The following is a 22,379-nucleotide window of genomic DNA, read 5'->3' as shown; positions in this document are numbered from 1 at the left end:
ACAGGCCTCTTTCACACTGACAAAGATTAGGGTTTTGGGGAATGATTGAAGCTACAAATGAGCCTGTGATATCTATTTTTCACATATGCTCATGGCTAACTTTGTAGGGATCTCTTAATGACCCATATTTACAAAATGAGAAAGATAATGATAATCTACTTCAGGGAGCATTGTTGAGAGCATTAACTAATATAATATGTTTATTATATACTGATATATTTAGAGATATTATGCACTACTATTTCTATTACTCACTGATGCTGTTGCTGACTTTATTTCCTTAGTTGTATTTATACATCCATCCTTCATAGTAATAATGCTTTAAGCCTAATAGTTTCCACTAGTATCTGAGGCTAGTGTGGCTTAGCAATGTGCCAGGCCATTTAGGGTCTAGTCTTTGTCTCTACCTTTTCTCTGACTGACATAATTAGTTTTTGTTTTTATTTCCTACTCCTTCAATTGGCAGAATACCATTTAGTTATCCTGATGACAAGAATATTATTTAATATGTATTAAACTCTAGATTCTCTGATTTTTTTTTTGTGAAAGCTGTGCTGATAGAATAACATAGCATCAATTTTGGGGGGTAGAAAGTAACAAGGCAGCCTACATTGTAGTCTTTATATTTCTTGAGGGACATAGAATTGGATCATGGGAAGTTAGTTTGAATGTGCCTCAACTTCTGGGTCCAAGAGTCTTATGTTAACTATTTGCTGAAGCACACTTATTTCAGCTATGGGCACAAGACGATTTATTTGGTTATAATTTTATACTGTCTCAGTATGATATTTTTAAATCTGAGGACATTTCCTTTTTCTTCTCCTGACACATCCATTTCTGTCATTTTGCCTCTGTTATTAAGTTACTGACTTTTTCCCCCAAGTAGTAGCAGGTATGGTTTAGGGAGGACTAATACAGACTAATCCAGAGAGGACTGACTATATGATAGATCTTTATCTCTAAAGGATCTATTTTACCTTTCTTTGAAGTTTGTAGTTATGTTCAGAATGATGAAGATATTCAGTAGAAGTCATGATGATTCCTGGATATTTGAGGACTTACTATGTTCGAAAAGTTTGTTGCAACCATAGTTGAGTGTCAAGGGTTAGTAGGCTACTATTGAAATACAACAATGAGCAAGAATGTTAAAGCCCAAGAATGAAGGGCTTTGTCAGTCGAATGAAAGGGTTAAGTCTTTATCCCATGGTAGTACCAATACTAGTAGTAGTAGTAGTAATAGTAGTAGTCAGTAGTAGCAGAAATAGTAATACAAGTATTTATAGAAGTTGTAGGAATAATAGAGATTATGATAATGAAATTAAAAAAAAATTATTGAGCCCTCTTTGGGTTCTAGACACTGTTATTTATCCAGATTATTTTAATCTTCATAGTAATCCTAAAAAACAGGAATTGTTACTATCTTGACTTTACAGATGAAGACTCTGAAACAGATTAAGTAACTTATTCAAAACTCACAGTTTATAGAGTCAGATTTCTATTGTGTAGTATTGATTACAATTGTTGAACAAACACAACTAATAGTATTTATATAGGTTTAGTGTTAAGAAGTCAGAATTCAGCCAGATATGATTCTGAAGCTGAATTATTAGGTGTTACTAAATTAAAAAATAAAAGGATGCAAGTAGAAAAGAATTCCAGAAAATGAAGCTATATTAAGAAGAAATTAAATAGATGTTTTAGGGTTATATTGATTTTTAAATGAGAACCATAGCAGAACAGTACATAGTAAATGGATAACAAATTTCAATTATTATTATAATAGTGGTTTGATAGTTAGAAGGAAAAACAGTAGTGGCTCTAGTCTTTGTTTCCATGCTTTAAAGAGAAATACACACATACATACACCGATGTCCATATGTATATAACATTCTGTACCTCATATTTTCTTGGGGGCAGAACTTCAGATAAACAAATAAATGGAATAGGGATATAACTGAAATTTTCCTCTTGTTATAACTTCACTATTCTATGATCTGTGCTGTATTTGCAATTAATAAGAAACACTATGTCTTGACTTTTTCCAGTGAATACAATGAATGACTTTTATGAAAAGAAAATGACTAGGCAAGTTAGAAAACTGTTATAAACAAGTGTTCTCACAAAGTTGCTGAAATAGAAAAAAAAACAAAAATAGCTCTTTTTCTGAAACTTTATCTGATAGAAATAATCATTTTATTTTGGAGCAGTTTGGTCCGGTATTCTCTATCATTTTGGAAGGGAAATTTTAAATTGACTATCTCCAAAGACATGAGAAATTCCTGTTGTGCATTTTTGTTTATTTATTATGGGATTTTATAAGATACATGGGGTTATTAAGTTATGATTCAGGGTTATTTTAGTATGTATAGAAATATATATATATATATATATATATATATATATATATATATATAACTTTTATTTCTTTTGAAAATGCTATTGTTTCTCTTTCTAGGTTACCTTGTTTGGTAAAACAGTATTAATAATGAAGTCATCTCTGAAGTAGTTTCTCATGTATATCCATATGGTAGGATGGATTTCTTTTAGGTCTGTTCAGAGAATTCCTATTTGGCTTGTTATTAGTAATTACAACCCTAGTCACTTTCTTCAGGTCTGTTTTATAGTCAAGAGTTCCCTAGTTTAAACCTATTTTGTGTTTTATTCTTCCGTAAGTGTATTATCTTATATTTCTTTACATTAAATCTCACCTTAGACCTGTCCTTCCACATCCCCGGTTGTCCATATCCATCTATGTACTTGATTGATCTTCTTTTCTTTTTAGTCCATCCTAGTGTTGTATCATCTGCAAATTTGATCATACTCGCATTTACATTCTTCTTCAGCTCATTAATGCGTACAGTAGACAGAGTGTATCTCTGTCTTTGTCCCTGTGAGAATGTGCTGGTTTATACTGCTAGATATTCTTGTTTGTGACTGTATTGATAATAAGTCATTGTTCCATCCCATGATAAAATTCTTTATATACTATCTCTATCTCTTGCTTTCTGGATGCTCCTACGTCAATTTTTTTTTCTTTTAAGATAACAGATAAAGATCATTATGTTGTATCATCTATGTCATTGCTTACTTTTAAAAAGAAGAAGAAGAAGAAGAAGTTACTCAACCTGGGAAAATATGGTTTTTAAATAGAAATTTTTCAAAAGTTTTTATCAAGTATTAGTACTTTAAATATATGTGTAAAGATATTTTGTAAGTGTTCTCTAAATTTTTACTTTCTACCATGGAAAGGGATCTCTAGTTTATTATTTTTCCTACAGCAGAGAAATGGATTTAAACATATTTATGCTTTTTTTTTTTTCTGAATGGGGATTTTACTTTCAGGAAATTTCTCTTCTTCAAACGTGGTTTCCTAGTTAGGGGAGATAATGCTAAGTGAAGTTAGCCAATCCCCAAAAAACAAATGCTGAATGTTTTCTCTAATATAAGGAGGCTGATTCATAGTGGGGTAGGGAGGGGGAACATGGGAGAAATAGAGGAACTCTAGATAGGGGTGGGAGGGGAAGGGAGGAGGCATGGGGTTAGAAATAATAGTGGAATGTGATGGATATCATTATCCAAAGTAAATGTATGAAGACACGAATTGGTGTGAATATACTTTGTATACAATCAGAGATGTGAAAAATTGTGCTCTATATGTATAATATGAATTGTAATGTATTCCATTGTCATATATAAAAGAATTAATAAAATTTTTTAAAAAGGTGGTTTCCTAGGTGATACTATTTATTTATAATTTTCAGAGCATGATGTAGAGCCTTTAAATTCTTTTTTTCTTTATTTTCAGGAAAAAGAAGAAGTAGATGGGATATCAGTAGGTGCTATACTTTCTGATTATCAGCATGCTCGAGTACAAAATGTGTAAGAAAACATTACTTTGTCCTATAGTTTTAAAGTATTTATATTTTAAGAATGTGAATGAGGGACTAGGAGTATAGCTCAGTGGTAGCACATATGCTTAATCATGTAGAAGGCCCTGGGTTCAATCCTTAGCACCACAAAAAAAAAAAAATAGAATAATTATATCTAATAATAATCAAAATAATAGAATAATCATATCTAAATCATAAATACATTATATATTCCCTGTGGAATAAGTGTGTACATTTACAAAGTCAAATTTACCTTTTTCTGTTTCTAAATAATTTTTTTAAATTTTTTTAATATTTATTTTTTAGTTGTAGTTGGACACAATATCTTTATTTTATTTATTTTTATGTGGCATTGAGGATTGAACCCAGGGCCTTGCAAATGCTAGGCAAGTGCTCTACCACTGAACCACCACCTCAGCCTCAGTTCCTAAATAATTTATAATTAAAAATTTAGGTAGACTTTGAGTGTTTTGTTGTTGTTGCTGCTGTTTGTTTGTTTTTTGTGGTGCTGGGAATCAAAACCAGGGTTTTCCTTGGACATGATAACTAAGCACACCACCACTAAGATACATCCCCATTCCTGAGACAGATATTTTAAGTGGTAGACACTATCTTGAATTTTTCCTCCTTGATTTAGTATACCTATTTCATCTCTTTTTTTAAAATATATATTTTTTAGTTATAGGTGGACACAGTAACTTTATTTTATTTTTATGTGGTGTTAAGGATCGAACCCAGTGCCTCATGCATGGTAGGCGCGCGCTCTGCCTCTGAGCCACAACCCCAGCCCTTCATCTCTTTTATTTTATTTTATTTTTTTAATTTTTTATTGTTGGTTGTTCAAAACATTACAAATTTCTTGATATATCATATTTCACACTTTGATTCAAGTGGGTTATGAACTCCCATTTTTACCCCATATACAGATTGCAGAATTACATCAGTTACACATCCATTGATTTACATATTGCTATACTAGTGTCTGTTGTGTTCTGCTGCCTTTCCTATCCTCTACTATCCCCCCTCCCCTCCCCTCCCCTCTTCTCTCTCTACCCCCTCTACTGTCATTCATTTCTCCCCCTTGTATTATTTTTCCCTTTCCCCTCACTTCCTCTTGTATGTACTTTTGTATAACCCTGAGGGTCTCCTTCCATTTCCATGCAATTTCCCCTTCTCTCTCCCTTTCCCTCCCACCTCTCATCCCTGTTTAATGTTAATCTTCTTCTCCTGCTCTTCGTCCCTACTCTGTTCTTAGTTACTCTCCTTATATCAAAGAAGACATTTGGCATTTGTTTTTTAGGGATTGGCTAGCTTCACTTAGCATAATCTGCTCTAATGCCATCCATTTCCCTGCAAATTCTATGATTTTGTCATTTTTTAATGCAGAGTAATACTCCATTGTGTATAAATGCCACATTTTTTTTATCCATTCGTCTATTGAAGGGCATCTAGGTTGGTTCCACAGTCTTGCTATTGTGAATTGTGCTGCTATGAACATCGATGTAGTAGTGTCCCTGTAGCATGCTCTTTTTAGGTCTTTAGGGAATAGACCGAGAAGGGGAATAGCTGGGTCAAATGGTGGCTCCATTCCCAGCTTTCCAAGAAATCTCCATACTGCTTTCCAAATTGGCTGCACCAATTTGCAGTCCCACCAGCAATGTACAAGTGTACCCTTTTCCCCACATCCTCGCCAGCACTTGTTGTTGTTTGACTTCCTAATGGCTGCCAATCTTACTGGAGTGAGATGGTATCTTAGGGTGGTTTTGATTTGCATTTCTCTGACAGCTGGAGATGGTGAGCATTTTTTCATGTACTTGTTGATTGACTGTATGTCCTCCTCTGAGAAGTGTCTGTTCAGGTCCTTGGCCCATTTGTTGATTGGGTTGTTTGTTTTCTTATTGTCTAATTTTTTGAGTTCTTTGTATACTCTGGATATTAGGGCTCTATCTGAAGTGTGAGGAGTGAAGATTTGTTCCCAGGGTGTAGGCTCCCTATTTACCTCTCTTATTGTTTCTTTTGCTGAGAAAAAACTTTTTAGTTTGAGTAAGTCCCATTTGTTGATTCTAGTTATTAACTCTTGTGCTATGGGTGTCCTATTGAGGAATTTGGAGCCCGACCCCACAGTATGTAGATTGTAGCCAACTTTTTCTTCTATCAGACGGCGAGTCTCTGATTTGATATCAAGCTCCTTGATCCATTTTGAATTAACTTTTGTGCATGGTGAGAGAAAGGGATTCAGTTTCATTTTGTTGCATATGGATTTCCAGTTTTCTCAGCACCATTTGTTGAAGATGCTATCCTTCCTCCATTGCATGCTTTTAGCCCCTTTATCAAATATAAGATAGTTGTAGTTTTGTGGATTGGTTTCTGTGTCCTCTATTCTGTACCATTGGTCCACCCGCCTGTTTTGGTACCAGTACCATGCTGTTTTTGTTACTATTGCTCTGTAGTATAGTTTGAAGTCTGGTATCGCTATACCGCCTGATTCACACTTCCTGCTTAGCATTGTTTTTGCTATTCTGGGTCTTTTATTTTTCTATATGAATTTCATGATTGCTTTCTCTATTTCTACAAGAAATGCCGTTGGGATTTTGATTGGCATTGCATTAAACCTATAGAGAACTTTTGGTAATATCGCCATTTTGATGATGTTAGTTCTGCCTATCCATGAACAGGGTATATTTTTCCATCTTCTAAGATCTTCTATTTCTCTCTTTAGGGATCTGTAGTTTTCATTGTATAAGTCTTTCACCTCTTTTGTTAGGTTGATTCCCAAGTATTTTATTTTTTTTGAAGATATTTTGAATGGAGTGGTTGTCCTCATTTCCATTTCAGAGGATTTGTCGCTGATATACAGGAATGCCTTTGATTTATGCGTGTTGATTTTATATCCTGCCACTTTGCTGAATTCATTTATTAGCTCTAATAGTTTCTTTGTAGAGCCTTTTGGGTCTGCTAGGTATAGAATCATGTCAACTGCAAATAGTGATAATTTAAGTTCTTCTTTCCCTATTTTTATGCCTTTAATTTCTTTCGTCTGTCTAATTGCTCTGGCCAGTGTTTCGAGAACTATGTTGAACAGAAGTGGAGAGAGAGGGCATCCCTGTCTTGTTCCAGATTTTAGAGGGAATGCCTTCAGTTTTTCTCCATTCAGAATGATGCTAGCCTGAGGCTTAGCAGAGATTGCTTTTACAATATTGAGGTATGTTCCTGTTATCCCTAGTTTTTCTAGAGTTTTGAACATAAAGGGGTGCTGTACTTTGTCGAATGCTTTTTCCGCATCTATCGAGATGATCATATGGTTCTTATTTTTAAGTCTATTGATGTGGTGAATAACATTTATTGATTTCCATATATTGAACCAGCCTTGCATCCCAGGGATGAATCCTACTTGATCATGGTGCACAATTTTTTTGATATGTTTTTGTATCCGATTTGCCAGAATTTTATTGAGGATTTTTGCATCTAGGTTCATTAGAGATATTGGTCTGTAGTTTTCTTTCTTTGAAGTGTCTTTGTCTGGTTTAGGTATCAGGGTGATGTTGGCCTCATAGAATGAATTTGGAAGTTCTCCCTCTTTTTCTATTTCCTGAAGTAGCTTGAAAAGTATTGGTATTAGTTCCTCTTTAAAGGTTTTGTAAAACTCTGCTGTATACCCATCCGGTCCTGGGCTTTTCTTAGTTGGTAGTCTTTTGATGGTTTCTTCTATTTCCTCAATTGATATTGGTCTGTTTAGGTTGTCTATATCCTCCTGACTCAATCTGGGCAGATCATATGACTTAAGAAATTTATCGATGGCTTCACTATCTTCTATTTTATTGGAGTATAAGGATTCAAAATAATTTTTGATTATCTTCTGTATTTCTGAATTGTCTGTTGTGATATTGCCTTTTTCATCCCGTATGTTAGTAATTTGAGTTCTTTCTCCTCTTCTCTTCGATAGCTGGCTAAGGGTCTGTCGATTTTGTTTATTTTTTCAAAGAACCAACTTTTAGTTTTGTCAATTTTTTCAATTGTTTCTTTTGTTTCGATTTCATTAATTTCAGCTCTGATTTTCATTATTTCTTGCCTTCTACTTCTTTTGCTGTTGTTTTGCTCTTCTTTTTCAAGGATTTTGAGATGGAGTGTGAGATCATTTATTTGTTGGTCTTTTCTTTTTTTAAGGAATGAACTCCAAGCAATGAATTTTCCTCTTAGAACTGCTTTCAATGTGTCCCATAGATTCCGATATGTTGTGTCTGTGTTTTCATTTATCTCTAAGTATTTTTTAATTTCCTCCTTGATGTCTTTTATAACCCATTGATCATTCAGTAATCTATTGTTCATTCTCCAAGTGATGTATGCTTTTTCCTTCCTTCTTTTATCGTTGATTTTCAGTTTCTTTCCATTATGATCAGATAAGATGCATGGTATTATCTCTACTCCTTTATATTGTCTAAGAGTTTCCCTGTGACATAATATATGATCTATCTTTGAGAAGGATCCATGTGCTGCTGAGAAAAAAGTGTAACTGCTTGATGTTGGGTGGTATATTCTATATATGTCAATTAAGTCTAGGTTATTAATAGTGTTATTGAGTTCTATAGTTTCCTTATTCAACTTTTGTTTGGAAGATCTGTCCAGTGGCGAGAGAGGTGTGTTGAAGTCTCCCCTGATTATTGTATGGTGGTCTATTAGACTCTTGAACTTGAGAAGAGTTTGTTTGATGAACATAGCTGCACCATTGTTTGGGGCATAAATATTTATGATTGTTATGTCTTGTTGGTGTATGGTTCCCTTAAGCAGTATGTAGTGTCCCTCTTTATCCCTTTTGATTAACTTTGGCTTGAAATCTATTTTATTTGATATGAGTATGGACACTCCTGCTTGTTTCCGAAGTCTATATGAGTGATATGATTTTTCCCAACCTTTCACCTTCAGCCTATGTATGTATTTTCCTATCAAATGTGTCTCCTGTAGGCAGCATATTGTTGGGTCTTGTTTTGTGATCCATTCTACTAGCCTGTGTCTCTTAATTGGTGAGTTTAAGCCATTAACATTTAGGGTTATTATTGAGATATGGATTGTTCTTCCAGCCATATTTGTTTATTTCTGTTACTAAACATGGTTTGTTTTCCTCTTTGATTATTCCCCCCCCCCTTTACTGTCCTACGTCCCACTGTTGGTTTTCATTGTTATTTTCCATTTCCTCTTCCTGTAATGTTTTGCCAAGGATGTTTTGAAGAGATGGTTTTCTAGCTGCGAATTCTTTAAACTTTTGTTTATCGTGGAAGGTTTTAATTTCATCTTCCATCCTGAAGCTTAATTTCGCTGGATACACAATTCTTGGTTGGAACCCATTTTCTTTCAGTGTTTGAAATATGTTATTCCAGGATCTTCTAGCTTTCAGAGTCTGTGTTGAAAGATCAGCTGTTATCCTGAATGGCTTACCCCTAAATGTAATCTGCTTCCTTTCTCTTGTAGCTTTTAAAATTCTCTCCTTATTCTGTATGTTGGGCATCTTCATTATAATGTGTCTAGGTGTGGATCTCTTATGATTTTGCACATTCGGCATCCTGTAGGCTTCTAGGATTTGGGATTCTGTCTCATTCTTCAAGTCTGGGAAGTTTTCTCGTATTATTTCATTGAATAGACTGCTCATTCCTTTGGTTTGGAGCTCTGTACCTTCCTGTATCCCAATGACTCTTAAGTTTGGTCTCTTAATGTTATCCCATATTTCTTGGATGTTCTGCTCATGGTTTCTTAACAGTCTTGCTGAGCTGTCTATGTTCTTTTCCAGTTGAAATACTTTGTCTTCATTGTCTGATGTTCTATCTTCTAAGTGTTCTACTCTGCTGGTAGTATTCTCCATTGAGTTTTTAAGTTGGTTTATTGCTTCCTGCATTTCTAGGATTTCTGTTTGTTTGTTTTTTATAACCTCTATCTCCCTGTATAGTTGATCCTTTGCTTCCTGGATTTGTTTGCGTAATTCATTGTCGAAGTGATCTTTCATTGTCTGATTTTGCTGTCTAATGTCTTCCTTGATACTCCAGATCATCTGAAGCATGTATATCCTGAATTCTTTATCTGACATTCCATCTGCTGCAGCTGTTACCTCTTCTAAAGTTGAGTTGACCTGCATTGCTTGTGGTCCTTTCTTTCCTTGTCTTTTCATACTACTTGCGTTTCTTTCTGCTTGGTGAAACTGTTGTGTTTTTGAAATGTTTTTTCCCCTATATATTTATATTGCTCTTGTATAGTTGAAAAGTCTCCCTTGCAGGGTCGGGCAGCGGTCTGCCTACCTTGCAGGCGTGGGCGGCGGCTCTGCTCTCTCCTTACTCCAATTGGAGTGTCGTGACTACCATGCCGGCAGGTCACTGGGCCTGTTCCCGGCGCGGGCAGCGGCTCTGTTCTGCCCCTACTCCAATTGGGGTGACAAGTATATCACGCTGGCAGGCCACCGGGCCTGATCCGCCGATCGGTTGCAGGTCTGCCTACCCTGCAGGCGCAGGCGGCGGCTCTGCTCTGCCCCCCCTCCAATTGGTGTGACTTGTCTACCACCCCTGCCGGCCGCTGGGTCTGTCGCTCTGGCAGGCCACTGGGCCTGTCCCGCTGGTAGGTCGCAGGTCTGCCCACCTTTCGGGCACGGGTGGCGGCTCTGCTCTGCCCCTACTCCAGTTGGGGTGTCGTCACTACCACGCTGGCAGGTCGCTGGGCCTTTTCCTGGCACGGGCAGCGACTCTTCCCTGCCCCTACTCCAATTGGGGTGACATGTGTACCACGCCGCAGGCTCCTGGGCCTGATCCGCCGGTCTGTCACAGGTCTGCCTACCTTGCAGGCGCGGGCGGCGGCTCTGCCCTGCCCCTCCTACCACGCCCGCGGACCGCTGGGCCTGATCTGCAGGTTGGTCGCAGGTCTGCTCACCCTGCGGGCATGGGTGGCGGTTCCGCTCCGCCCCCACTCCAATTGGGGTCACGTGACCACCACACCGGCGGGGCCTGATCCGGGCGTGGGCGAAGGCTCTGCTCTGCCCCTACTCCAATTAGGGTGACGTGTGTACCACGCTGGCAGGCCGCTGGGCCTGACCCGCCAGTCTGTCGCAGGTCTGCTTACCTTGCAGGCACAGGCGGCGGCTCTGCCCTGCCCCTCCTACCATGCCCGTGTACCACTGGGTCATGGGTCTGCCCACCTTGCGGGCGCAGGTGGCGGCTCCGCTCCGCCCCCTCTCCAATTGGGGTCACGTGACCACCACGCCGGCGAGCCACTGGGCCTGCTCCGGGCGCGGGCGGCGGCCCGGCTCCTCCCCTCTGGCTCGACAACAAATCGAGAGAGACTCGGGTGTCTGTGCCTCACCCTCCCTACCAGGAGACCAACTGTTTCTGTCGCCGCTGGTATTGGTGAAGTTCTCTCCTCCGCCGCTTTCTGATAACATCAGATCTCTGCCATGTTGGTATCCTATGCGAATGACAGCATTCCGTTCCCTTTGCCGGGTAACCAAAGCAACGGGTGATTCCTGACTGGTCCTCAGCAGGACCCGGACCGAGAAGCAGTTTCCGCAGGCTCCTTAGCCCTGGGCCAGGGCAGCTCCGGGAGCGGGAACTCGGCCGCTCAGTGCTCAGTGTATGCTCTGATAAGAGCAGGCTCCAAGAAGCAGTTTCTGGAGGCTCCTTAGCCCTGGGCCAGGGCAGTTCCGGGAACTCAGCTGCTCCGTGGTCGGTGTATGCTCTGATAAGAGCAGGCTCCAAGAAACACTCAGGCACTGAGCCTGAGTAATCTGTCTGCAAGCCGCAGGCGAATGGCAGCCTGAAATTACCTGTTCTATGGCTGAATGAGCTGCGGTCAGTCGAAAACAGGGATGGTGACGTCAGCTCTCCAATATGGTGGCCGCTGGCCTCCTCTGTGGTCTGACCTGTGTGGAGAACCGAAATGGACCGCTTCCTTCCCCCGTCTCGAACCCAGAATTCAGCACTGAGTACGGCGCTTGCACGGCTGGCAGAAACTGCAGCGCTGTATCCCTGCGCCGCTATCTCCTCGTTTCCCAGCGCGCCCTGCAGACTCTAGCCGCGGGGCGATTTGCTGAATAAGGCTTCATCTCTTTTAATTTGCCATCATTTGTAATAAAAATCAGGAGCAAATAAAAGAAATATAGTACATTTTAAAGAAAAAAAATGTTTACTGAAGAATCTCCTTCTTTTTGGCCTATAGAATTTAGTTCTTAGCCGAAAATATTCATGTGATTAAAATACCTACATATGAATTCATGCTGATTTCAACACATTTTTAAATTGTTGCTCTCCTACAGGTTACCCAGTCTCCCTCCAAGGGATGTAGCACTACTAAAACATTTTAGTTTTATCTACAATTAGAAGCAGTCAGTTCCATTGATTTATTCAAAAATCATAAGGGTAAATTTTACTATTTTTTAATTATTTAATGTTGGTTTTGTAAAAAAAATTTATAGTCTTTATGGATAATTATATTAGCAAAAAAGAAAATGTGTACTCCAGTATTTATTTGAGAGTCTTGACTTGAAATAAATTACTATACCATTCAAAAGGATAAATGGAAGTAAGATACAGACTATATTATGTAGTAGTTTTTAAGTTTTACAAACATTCATATTGTTTCATTAAAAACATGTATACTAATAGGCTTAAATATTTAAAGTTTATTTTTATTTGATTTCGAATTTCAGGCTAAAAATGAAGGTTAAAAATGAAAAATGTTAAAGTAAATGTGGGGAGAGGTGGGGAAAGCATATGATGATCTCTATTTTAGGAGTATTTCAGGATCTCTGGGCATTGGAGGGTGGAGATGGAGGAAGATATCAAATATTCTCCAGAATTTTCAGAATGTTTTTCTTAAAGTTCTGTATGCTTGCATTTGAGAAGGCTGATCTACAGATGAAAATGGATCACGTATTTCTTAAGCCATAAGTTAGAAATATTATTCACTGCAATTTCATGACATTTTCTCTTGAGAATTACTTAGTTTACAAATTAATGTTATTAGTAAGTTCAAACATAACATGAGTTAGTAGTTATAGGGCTGACTTCTCCAAAAGTTAGAAAACAAATTAAAATGTGTACCTGATTAGGAAGCTGCATACACACACTCAGATACACACACAAACACACACACATGAATGACCCATGATTGAAGGCAAGACTTTCTCAAAACATAGTTCAAGTATACTTCAACACATGGTTTATGACCATATTTTATATCATGAAGCATTTCTGCAATAATTTTAATCTCAAAAAGTTTAATGTGATATATCTGGGAGACCATTGATCTATACATTCCGTTTTTAATTACTTTATTTACAATTTATAATTTGTGTTACATCAGCTTATTTTCTTTTTATATCTTTTTAAAAATTTATTTAATCTAATTTGTTATACATGATAGTAGAATGCATTTCAATTCATAGTACACATAATATAGAGCACAATTTTTCATGTCTATGGTTGTATACAAAGTAGAGTCACACCATTCATGTATTCATACATATATTTGGATAATGGTGTCCATTTCATTCTACCATCTTTCCTACACCCATGCCACCTCCTTTCTACTTCCTCCCCTTTGCCCTATCTAAATTTCATCCATTCCTCCTATGCACCCTCATCCCCATTATGGATCAGCATCCTCATAGCAGAGAAAACATTCGGCATTTGGTTTTTTGGAATTGGCTTACTTCACTTAGCATAATATTCTCCAACTCCATCCATTTACCTGCAAATGCCATGATTTTATTCTCTTTAAATGCTAAATAATAATTCATTTACCACATTTTCTGTATCCATTCTCTACTAAAAGGTATCTAGGTTGGTTCCACAATTTACCTGTCCTGAATTGTGCTGCTATAAACACTGATGTGGCTACATCACTGTAGTATGCTGCTTTTAAGTGCTTTGGGTCTAAACCAAGGAGTGGGATAGATGGGTCAAATGGTGGTTCCATTCCAGGTTTTCCAAAGAGTCTCCATACTGCTTCCCATATTGGCTGCATCAATTTGCAGTTCCACCAGCAATGTATGAGTGTTCCTTTTTCCCCACATTCTCACCAACACTTATTGTTGCTTGTATTCTTAATAGCTGCCATTCTGACTAGAGAGAGATAAAATCTTAGAGTAGTTTTGATTTGCATTTCTCTGATTGCTAGAGATGTTGAATATGTTTTTAATGTATTTATTGATTGATTGTATATTATTCTCTGTGAAGTGTCTGTTCAGTTCCTTAGCCAATTTATTGACTGGGTTGTTTTTTCAGTGTTAAGATTTTTGAGTTCTTTATATATCCCAAATATTAGTGCTCTGTCTGATGTACATGTGGTAAAAATTTGCTCCCATTCTATAGGCGCTCTGTTCACCTCACAGATTGTATCTTTTGCTAAGAAGCTTTTATTTTTTTATCTCATTTATTGATTCTGGATTTTATTTCTTGCAGTATAGGCGTCTTGTTAAGGAAGCTGGGGCCTAATCTGACATGATGAAGATTTGTGCCTACTTTTTCTTCTATTAGGTGCAGGGTTTCTGGTTTAGTTCCTAGGTCCTTGATCCACTTTGAGTTGAGTTTTATGCATGGTGAGAGATAGGGGTTTAATTTCATGTTGTTGCATATGGATATCCAGTTTTCCCAGCACCATTTGGGGAAGAGGCAATCTTTTTTCCAATGTAGGTTTTTGGTACCTTTGTCTAATATGAGATAAATGTAATTATGTGGGTTAGTCTCTGTGTCCTCTACTCTGTACCATTGGTCTACAAGTCTATTTTGGTACCAATACCATGCTGTTGTTGTTGCTATTTCTCTGTAGTATAGTTTAAGGTGATGCTGCATGCTTCACACTTCTTGCTAAGGATTGCTTTAGCTATTCTGGGTCTCTTATTTTTCCAGATGAGTTTCATGACTGCTTTTTCTATTTATATGAGGAATATTATTGGGATTTTAATTGAATTTGCATTAAATCTGAAAATGCTTTTGGTAGTACGGTCATTTTGACAATATTAATTCTGCCTATCCAAGAACAAGTGAGCTCTTTCTATCTTCTAAGATATTCTTTAATTTCTTTCTTTAGTGTTCTGTAATTTTCATTATGGAGGTCTATTTTGTTAAATTGATTCCAAGGTATTTTTTTTTCTTTGAAGCTATTTTAAATTGGGTAGTTTTCCTAGTTTCTCTTTCAGAGGATTTGTCACTGATACATAGAAATGCCTTTGATTTATGGTATTGATTTTGTATCTTAATACTTCGCTAAATTTATTTATTAGTTCTATTAGTTTTCTTGTGGAATTTTTTGGGTCTTCTAGATATACAATCATATCATCAGCAAATAGTGATAATTGGAGTCCTTCTTTTCTTATTTGTAGGCTTTTCTTTCATTTGTCCAATTGCTCTGGCTAGAGTTTTAAGAACTATGTTAAATATAAGTGGTGAAAGAGGGCATCCCTATCTTGTCCAGTTTTTAGAGGGAATGCTTTCAGTGTTTCTCCATTTTTGAAGATATTGGCTTGGGGCTTAGCATAGATAGCTTTTACCATGTTGAGATATGTTCCCATTATCCCTAGTTTTTCTAGTGTTTTGAACATGAAGAGGTATTGTATTTTGTCTAGTGCTTTTTCTGCATCTATTGATATGATCATATGGTTCTTATTTAAAGTCTGTGATGTGATGAACTACATTTATTGATTTCTGTATGTTGAACCAACTTTGCATCCCTGGGATGAATCACACTTGATTGTTGTGCATCATTTTTTGATGTGTTTTTATATTCGATTTGCCAGAATTTTATTGAGAAGTTTTGCATCTATGTTCATTAGAGATATTGGTCTGAAGTTTTCTTTCTTTGATGTGTCTTTGTCTGTTTTTGGAATCACAATGATATTGGCTGCGTAGAATGAGTTTGGAAGTGTTTCCTCTTTTTCTTTCATGAAATAATTTGAGGAGTATTGGTATTAATTCTTCTTTGAAGGTCTTGTAGAATTCAGCTGTGTATCCATCTGATCCTGGGCTTTTCTTGATTGGTAGGCTTCTGATGGCGTCTTCTATTTCATGGTTTGAAATTGATCTGTTTAACTTGTGTATATCATCTTGATTGAGTTTGGGCAAATCATATGATTGTAGAAATTTGTCAATGTGTTTGATATTTTCTATTTTATTTGAGCATAAATTTTCAAAATAATTTCTAGTTGTCTTCTGTATTTCTGTAGTGTCCATTGTGATATTTCATTTTTCATTACAGATGTTAGTAATTTGAGTTTTCTCTCTCCTTCTCTTCATTAAGGTGACTAAGGCTTTTTAATTAATTTTAATTACTTTTTAATCAATTTTAATTACTTTTTCAAAGAACCAACTTTTGTTTGTCAATTTTTCAAATTGTTTCTTTTGTTTAAATTTCATTGATTTCAGCTCTGATTTTAATTATTTCCTGTCTTCTACGCTTTTGGTGTTGATTTGTTCTTCTTTTTCTAGGGCTTTGAGATATACTATTAGGTCATTTACTTGTTGACTTTTTCTTCTTTTGAAGAATGAACTTCATGAAATGATCTTTCCTCTTAGTACTGCCTTTATGATGTCCCAGAGATTTCAATATGTTGTATCATTTTTCTCATTTACCTCTAAAAATTTTTGAATCTCCTCTTTGATATGTTTTACAAGCCATTGTTTATTGAAAAGCATATTATTTAGTCTGAAGGTATTGGAGTAGCTTCTATTTTTTATTTTCTATTGAGTTCTAATTTCATTCCATTATGATCTGATACAATGCAGGGTAGTATCTCTACATATTTGTATTTGCAAAGAGTTGCTTTGTGGCATAATATATGGTCTGTTTTAGAGAAGGATCCATGTGCTGCTGAGAAGAAAGTCTATTGACTCGATGATGGGTGAAATATTCTATATATGACAGTTAAGTCTAAGTTATTGATTGTACTATTGAGCTGTATAGTTTGTTTAGCTTTTGTTTGGAAGATCTATCCAGTGGTGAAAGAGATGTCTTAAAGTCACCCAGTATTATTGTGCTGAGGTCTGTTTGACTCTTGAAATTAAGAAGAATTTGATGAATGTAGATGCTCCATTGTTTGGGGCATATATATTTATAATCCTTATGTCTTGTTGATATATGGTTCCCTTATGTATCAAATGGCTTTCTGTATCCCTTTTGATTAACTTTGGCTTGAAGTCTACTTTATTTGATATGAGGATGGAAACCCCTGCTTGTTTCCGTAGACAATGTGAGTGGTATGTTTTTTACCAACCTTTCACCTTCAGTCTGTGGATGTCTTTTCTTATGAGTTTCTTGAAGGCAGCATATTGTTAGGTCTTTTATTTTAGTCCATTCTGCCTGTTTGTGTCTTTTGATTAGTGTCTTTCGACCACTAACATTCAGAGTTATTATTGAGGCATGATTTGTATTCCCAGTCATTTTTGTTTATTTTTTGGTTTTTAACTTGACTTGATTTCTCCTTTGATTGGTTTTCCTTTAGTGTAATATCTCCCTCTGCTGATGTTCATTGTTGGTTTTTTATTTCCTCCTCATGGAATATTTTGCTGAGGATATTCCATAGTGCAGGCTCTCTATGTGAATTCTTTTAACTTTTGTTTATATGGAAGTTTATATTTTGTCATGAAATCTAAAGCTTAAGTTTGCTGGATATAAGATTCTTGGTTGGTGTCCATTTTCTTTCAGAGCTTGATATATGTTGTTCTAGAATATTCTATCTTTGAGAGTTTTGGTTGAGAAATCTGCAGAGATCCTGGTTGGTTTCCACCTATATGTAATCTGATTCCTTTCTCTTTTGGCTTTTAAAATATTCTCCTTATTCTGTATGCTAGGCATATTCATTATAATATGCTTTTGTGTGGATCTGTTGTAATTCTGTACATTTGATGTCCTGTAAGCCTCTTATATTTGATTTTCCAATTTATTCTTCTTGTTTGGAAAATTTTCTGATATTATTTCACTGAATAGATTGTACATTCTTGTGGTTTGGAACTCTATGCCTTCTTCTGTCCCAATAATTCTTAAATTTGATCTTTTTATGTTATCCTATAGTTCTTGAATGTTCTGCTCATGGTGTCTTACCATCTTCACTGCGTGGTCAACATTCTTTTCAAGATTATATATTTTGATTTCATTGTTGGAGATTCTGTCTTCCAAATGATCTAATCTATTAGTGGTGCTTTCTGTTGAGTTGTTTTTTTTGTTTTGTTTTTTTGTTTTTTTTTCATTTCAAGGATATCTTTTTTTTTTTTTCAGAACCTCTTTCTCCTTATTGAAGAATTAATCTTTTGCTTCCTATATTTGCTTACATAGCTCTTTATTGAAATGATCTTTTGCTGCCCGCATTTGTTCTCTTATATCATCCTTTAATTCACAGAACATTTTAATTGTGTATATCCTGAACTCCTTCACTGAAATTTCTTCTATTGTGTTGGCCATGGATTCTAATAATGTAGTCTCTTGGTTTGGGAGTGGGGAGAGGCACTTTCTTCCCTTGTTTTTTCATGTTGTTCATGTGTCTTCCCTTCTAGGACTGAAGACCTGAGGTGTTATGGTTTTTTACCCTGTATACTTATACTGTCCCTGCAGTGTTCAAATACCTCTCCTTTGAGAGGGAGAACAATATTAACAGATCCCAATACAAACAATATACAACCTTAAACCAAATAGCTGCTATTAAGATGTTTATGGTTTTGTCACAATATACATAAATGGAGAACTCAATTATTATCTACAATATAAACAGTAGGTTTGCAAAAGGGTCTACCTTTTCTGATTGTGGACAAAGAACCAGGGGTGAGGTGTAAGATGGGATGTTGAGGGGGTTGGAGGTGAGAATATAGTTATTAGATCTTAGGAATCATGAAAAGAGGAATCTAAAGAAATTGGTTAATTGCAGGAGAAAAGAGTATGTGATTTGGGAGAAACATGTAAGTGGGAAGACAATAGAGAGAGTACAGAAAACAAATAAACATAATATTTAAGAAAAATAAAAAGTCTAAAAATAGAAGATAAAAGAATATACAACATAACTGTAAGATACTATTCAGACATCCTGGTCCTTAGTAGCCTAATTCATGAAAAGTACTTAGTTTCACAATGTTGATGGGGATGTGAGGGCAGAAGAGAGAGACAAAAGAGAAAAAAAACTCTCAAATAAAGATATAAGGATTGTTTTTGTTGGAGATCAGTATCTTTCCTGCTTCCATTCTCTTCCAGTAGGAGGAGTTGTCTGTTGTTTGCTGGTGTTTCCACCCTCAGGATGGTGAAGGGTTATTAGGATGGGAGAGTTGGTCTTGGGGTGGGGCTCTTGGAGATGGGGTATAGCACTTGCCAGTTCTTGATGTGAGACTGAACCCCAAGGATCTCCTTTGAGCCCCACTCGTGTGATGTTGACCCTGGTTTTATCTACTTATATTGCCTGTAGACCTCACAATTCCTGTTCTCTAATTTAGCCTCTAAACTGTGTTTCACTCATCACCTCCCTTTGTACTTCCTATTCACTCATCACCTCCCTTTCTACTTCCTAATCAGGAACCTTTTTCTCTGGAGTTTTTGAGGGCTGCACTCTGGGGGTACATATCTTTTGCTGAGAGCTGTTTTGTATTAGGCTGTTCCCTGCCAGGCTTTGCGATCTATGGACTGGCTATGTAGCCCCAAGCACTATGCTGGCTTACTGGTTGCCGGGGAGAGGGGGGAGTTGGGGACTTTAGGTACCTTGATTTTCCTTTAAACCACAGCCAGTGTCCCAAAGTGGGAATAGCCCCAACTAAATACAATGACAAAGGTGTCCCAAGATGGAGGTGGCTGCTTTCAGTCTTGAGGTGTCAGGTCAGGTGTGGCGGGGCAGTGGCGTTGGGTGGCATATTCAGAGATGCAGCTCTGTGGCATGCAGTGTTGTGGCTGGCTGTCTCCAGACCCTGTAGGGTGTCTCCAGATGCAAGCTACTGCATGTAGGGGATGGTGGAAGTAGTTGCAATATCCCAAAATGGAAGCAACCGGGAGAGCCCCACATTGGTAGATGGGGGTACACATGGGAGTTGCGGCTGGAGATTCTGCATGTGGGCAGTGGCTTGGTGTCCTACATAGGAGCAGCAGCCAGGATTCCCATATGGGTGGTTGGCCAGGAGTCCTGCGTAGGTGGTGATGCCAGTGGTCCTGCTTGGGCACCTAGAAATTCTGTGTGGACAAGTGGCTGGGAGTCCTGTGCTAAAACTGAGGCTGGGGGACCTGTATGGAGAAAGAGACTGGGATTCTTGCATGGGAGCAGCTGTTGGGGGTCCTCTAATTATTAGCAGAGAAACAGTATTCCCACTAGTTGAATCCCAGGTCACAGAGTGACATAGAATGTAGCCTCCCTCTAGCCTTCCACATTGGAATAGTGCATCGGTTTACTTATTTATTTATTTTTAAGTGTTTAATAGATTTCACAAGCTCAAATGCAACAGTGATTTACACAGGAAGTTTGTTTGAGTCATGATATTTTCAACTGTTAAAAAATTTAAATAGGATAAGATTGATTTAAGTCTAAAATAATTTTTTTAAAGAGAAAAAGAGAGAGAGAGAGAATTTTTTAATATTAATTTTTTTTAGTTTTCGGCGGACACAACATCTTTGTTTGTATGTGGTGCTGAGGATCGAACCCGGGCCGCATGTATGCCAGGCGAGTGTGCTACCACTTGAGCCACATCCCCAGCCCCTAAAATAATTTTTAAATGCTGTGAATTCCAGAGCAACAACCAAGAATTTCGCAATGAGGACTGGAAGGAATAAGGTATTCCATAAAACCAAAATCTTATTAAGAAAATGTAGAGAGTCTAGTTGATTAGTAGGCATTAAACATCAGTGACAAGAAATCAAGAACCAAAGTGCTTGTGTCACATGGGTATTTCAAATTTTATTACTTTTTTTTAAATTAACTACCTCAGCATAGGTGCTTTGAGACATTTTACAAATACAAAAATTACATAAATGTCTCTGTAGTGAAGAAGGTTTTGATTTCTTTGAAACTCTAGATGTATGTATTTGAAAAGATAGTGATATTTTTAATACCATTTGTGAGTAAATGACAAAACATTTGGTACATTGAGTAGGTACTGTGAGATTCTGAGGTGGTGGGGAGAAGATATCTGTGTAGGCCAGAATAGTCAGCTAAACAACCATATATATTCTAGGGATGATTGGTTTGAGAGTAATAAACCTTACAGACACCTAGAGATAATAGGCTTTAGACTGATATTCTTGGTTGGAAATTGATCTCAGCTACTTATTATGTGACTTGGACAAGTCACTTGGCTTGACTACCATTTCATGAATGCCTGTTTTATCTACGCATTATTACATTCTTTATCCACATTACCTTTAAGTTGTTATTAATCAGTTATAATCCTTCCTAAGAGAGTGACATTTAATCAAAGTCATGAATTAAGTAAGGAACAGGAACTAACCAGGGTAATATCCATGTGGATTCATTGCAAGGATTTTTAAATTTTCAACTGATACATAAAAATTATACATATTAAAGAGGTAACTGTAATGTTTTGACATGTGTGCATCCTATGATGTTTAAATCAGATGAAACATGTCTATCTTCTCATTTCTTCATGATGAAATTCTTCATTTCTTTGTCACTTCTTTATGATGAGAACTTTCAAAATCCTTTCTTCTAGCCTTTTGAAATATAGAGTACATTATTGTCATTTGTAATTACCTTGATATATGATAGCAAACCGAAACTTCTTTTTCCTGTGTAACTGTAACATGGTACCTATTAATCAACCTTTCCCCATCTTTCTCTCCTACTTTCCTCTCAGCTGAAACTCTGGTAACCTCCCTTCTCTCAATTTCTATGAGGTCAGCTTTTTAGATTCCACGTGTAAATGAGATTCTATAGTACTTGTCTTGCTGTCCTAGCTTATTTCACTTAACATGGTGCTCCATCCATGTTGTCACAAATGATAGGATTGCATTCTTTTTATGGCTGAATATTACTCCATTATTTATATGTATTTTTTCCACATTCATTAAACAGGTGATGAATGCTTAGGTTATTTCCATTTCTTTATTGTGAATAGTGCTTCAGTAAACACAAGAGTGCAGATGTCTCTTCAGTATACTCTTATTTCCTTGGTATTTATGCCCAGACAAAATCTGCATCATTGCTGTACATCAGTAGCCAGTTATCTGAAGTAGAAATCAAGAATGCAATCTTAATTAAAATAGCTGACAAAAAAAATACGCAGGAATAAATTTAAAGAGGTAAAAGGTCTCTACAAAGACAAGTATAAAATGGTGATACAGGTATTGCAAGGAATCCCATCATCTGTATTTTAAAAGAATCACACTGGCTGCAATATTGAAAATGAATTTTAAAAGAGAAGGGGTGGAAGCAGGAAAAGGAATTAAGATATTGACATAAGAGATAATGGTAACTCAGCAGTGGCTCAGGAAGCTGAGGCAGGAAGATCATGAGTTCAAAGCCAACCTCAGCAACATTGAGGCACTAAG

At 36.9% G+C, this 22,379-nt stretch overlaps 1 protein-coding gene across 4 annotated transcripts in view; it reads left to right on the top strand.

Moving 5' to 3' along the window:
* Positions 1–22,379, top strand: part of Dph6 (diphthamine biosynthesis 6) — a 172,813-nt gene that overhangs the window by 85,333 nt on the left and 65,101 nt on the right. For all 4 annotated transcript variants that reach the window (XR_009228382.1, XM_046461653.2, XM_046461655.2 and 1 more), the window contains one exon: positions 3,806–3,879. Coding sequence is in view for 3 of the 4 variants with exons in the window: in XM_046461653.2 (XP_046317609.1) it covers positions 3,806–3,879 (74 nt within the window). In the remaining variant the exon portion in view is untranslated. The remainder of the gene's footprint in view (positions 1–3,805; positions 3,880–22,379) is intronic.

This window comes from Marmota monax, unplaced genomic scaffold (assembly GCF_021218885.2).
Source record: "Marmota monax isolate L192 unplaced genomic scaffold, Marmota_monax_Labrador192_F-V1.1 WCK01_AAM20220418_F8-fsc00001, whole genome shotgun sequence".
Taxonomy (NCBI): Eukaryota; Metazoa; Chordata; class Mammalia; order Rodentia; family Sciuridae; genus Marmota; species Marmota monax.
This window is presented reverse-complemented; position numbering and strand designations above follow the sequence as displayed.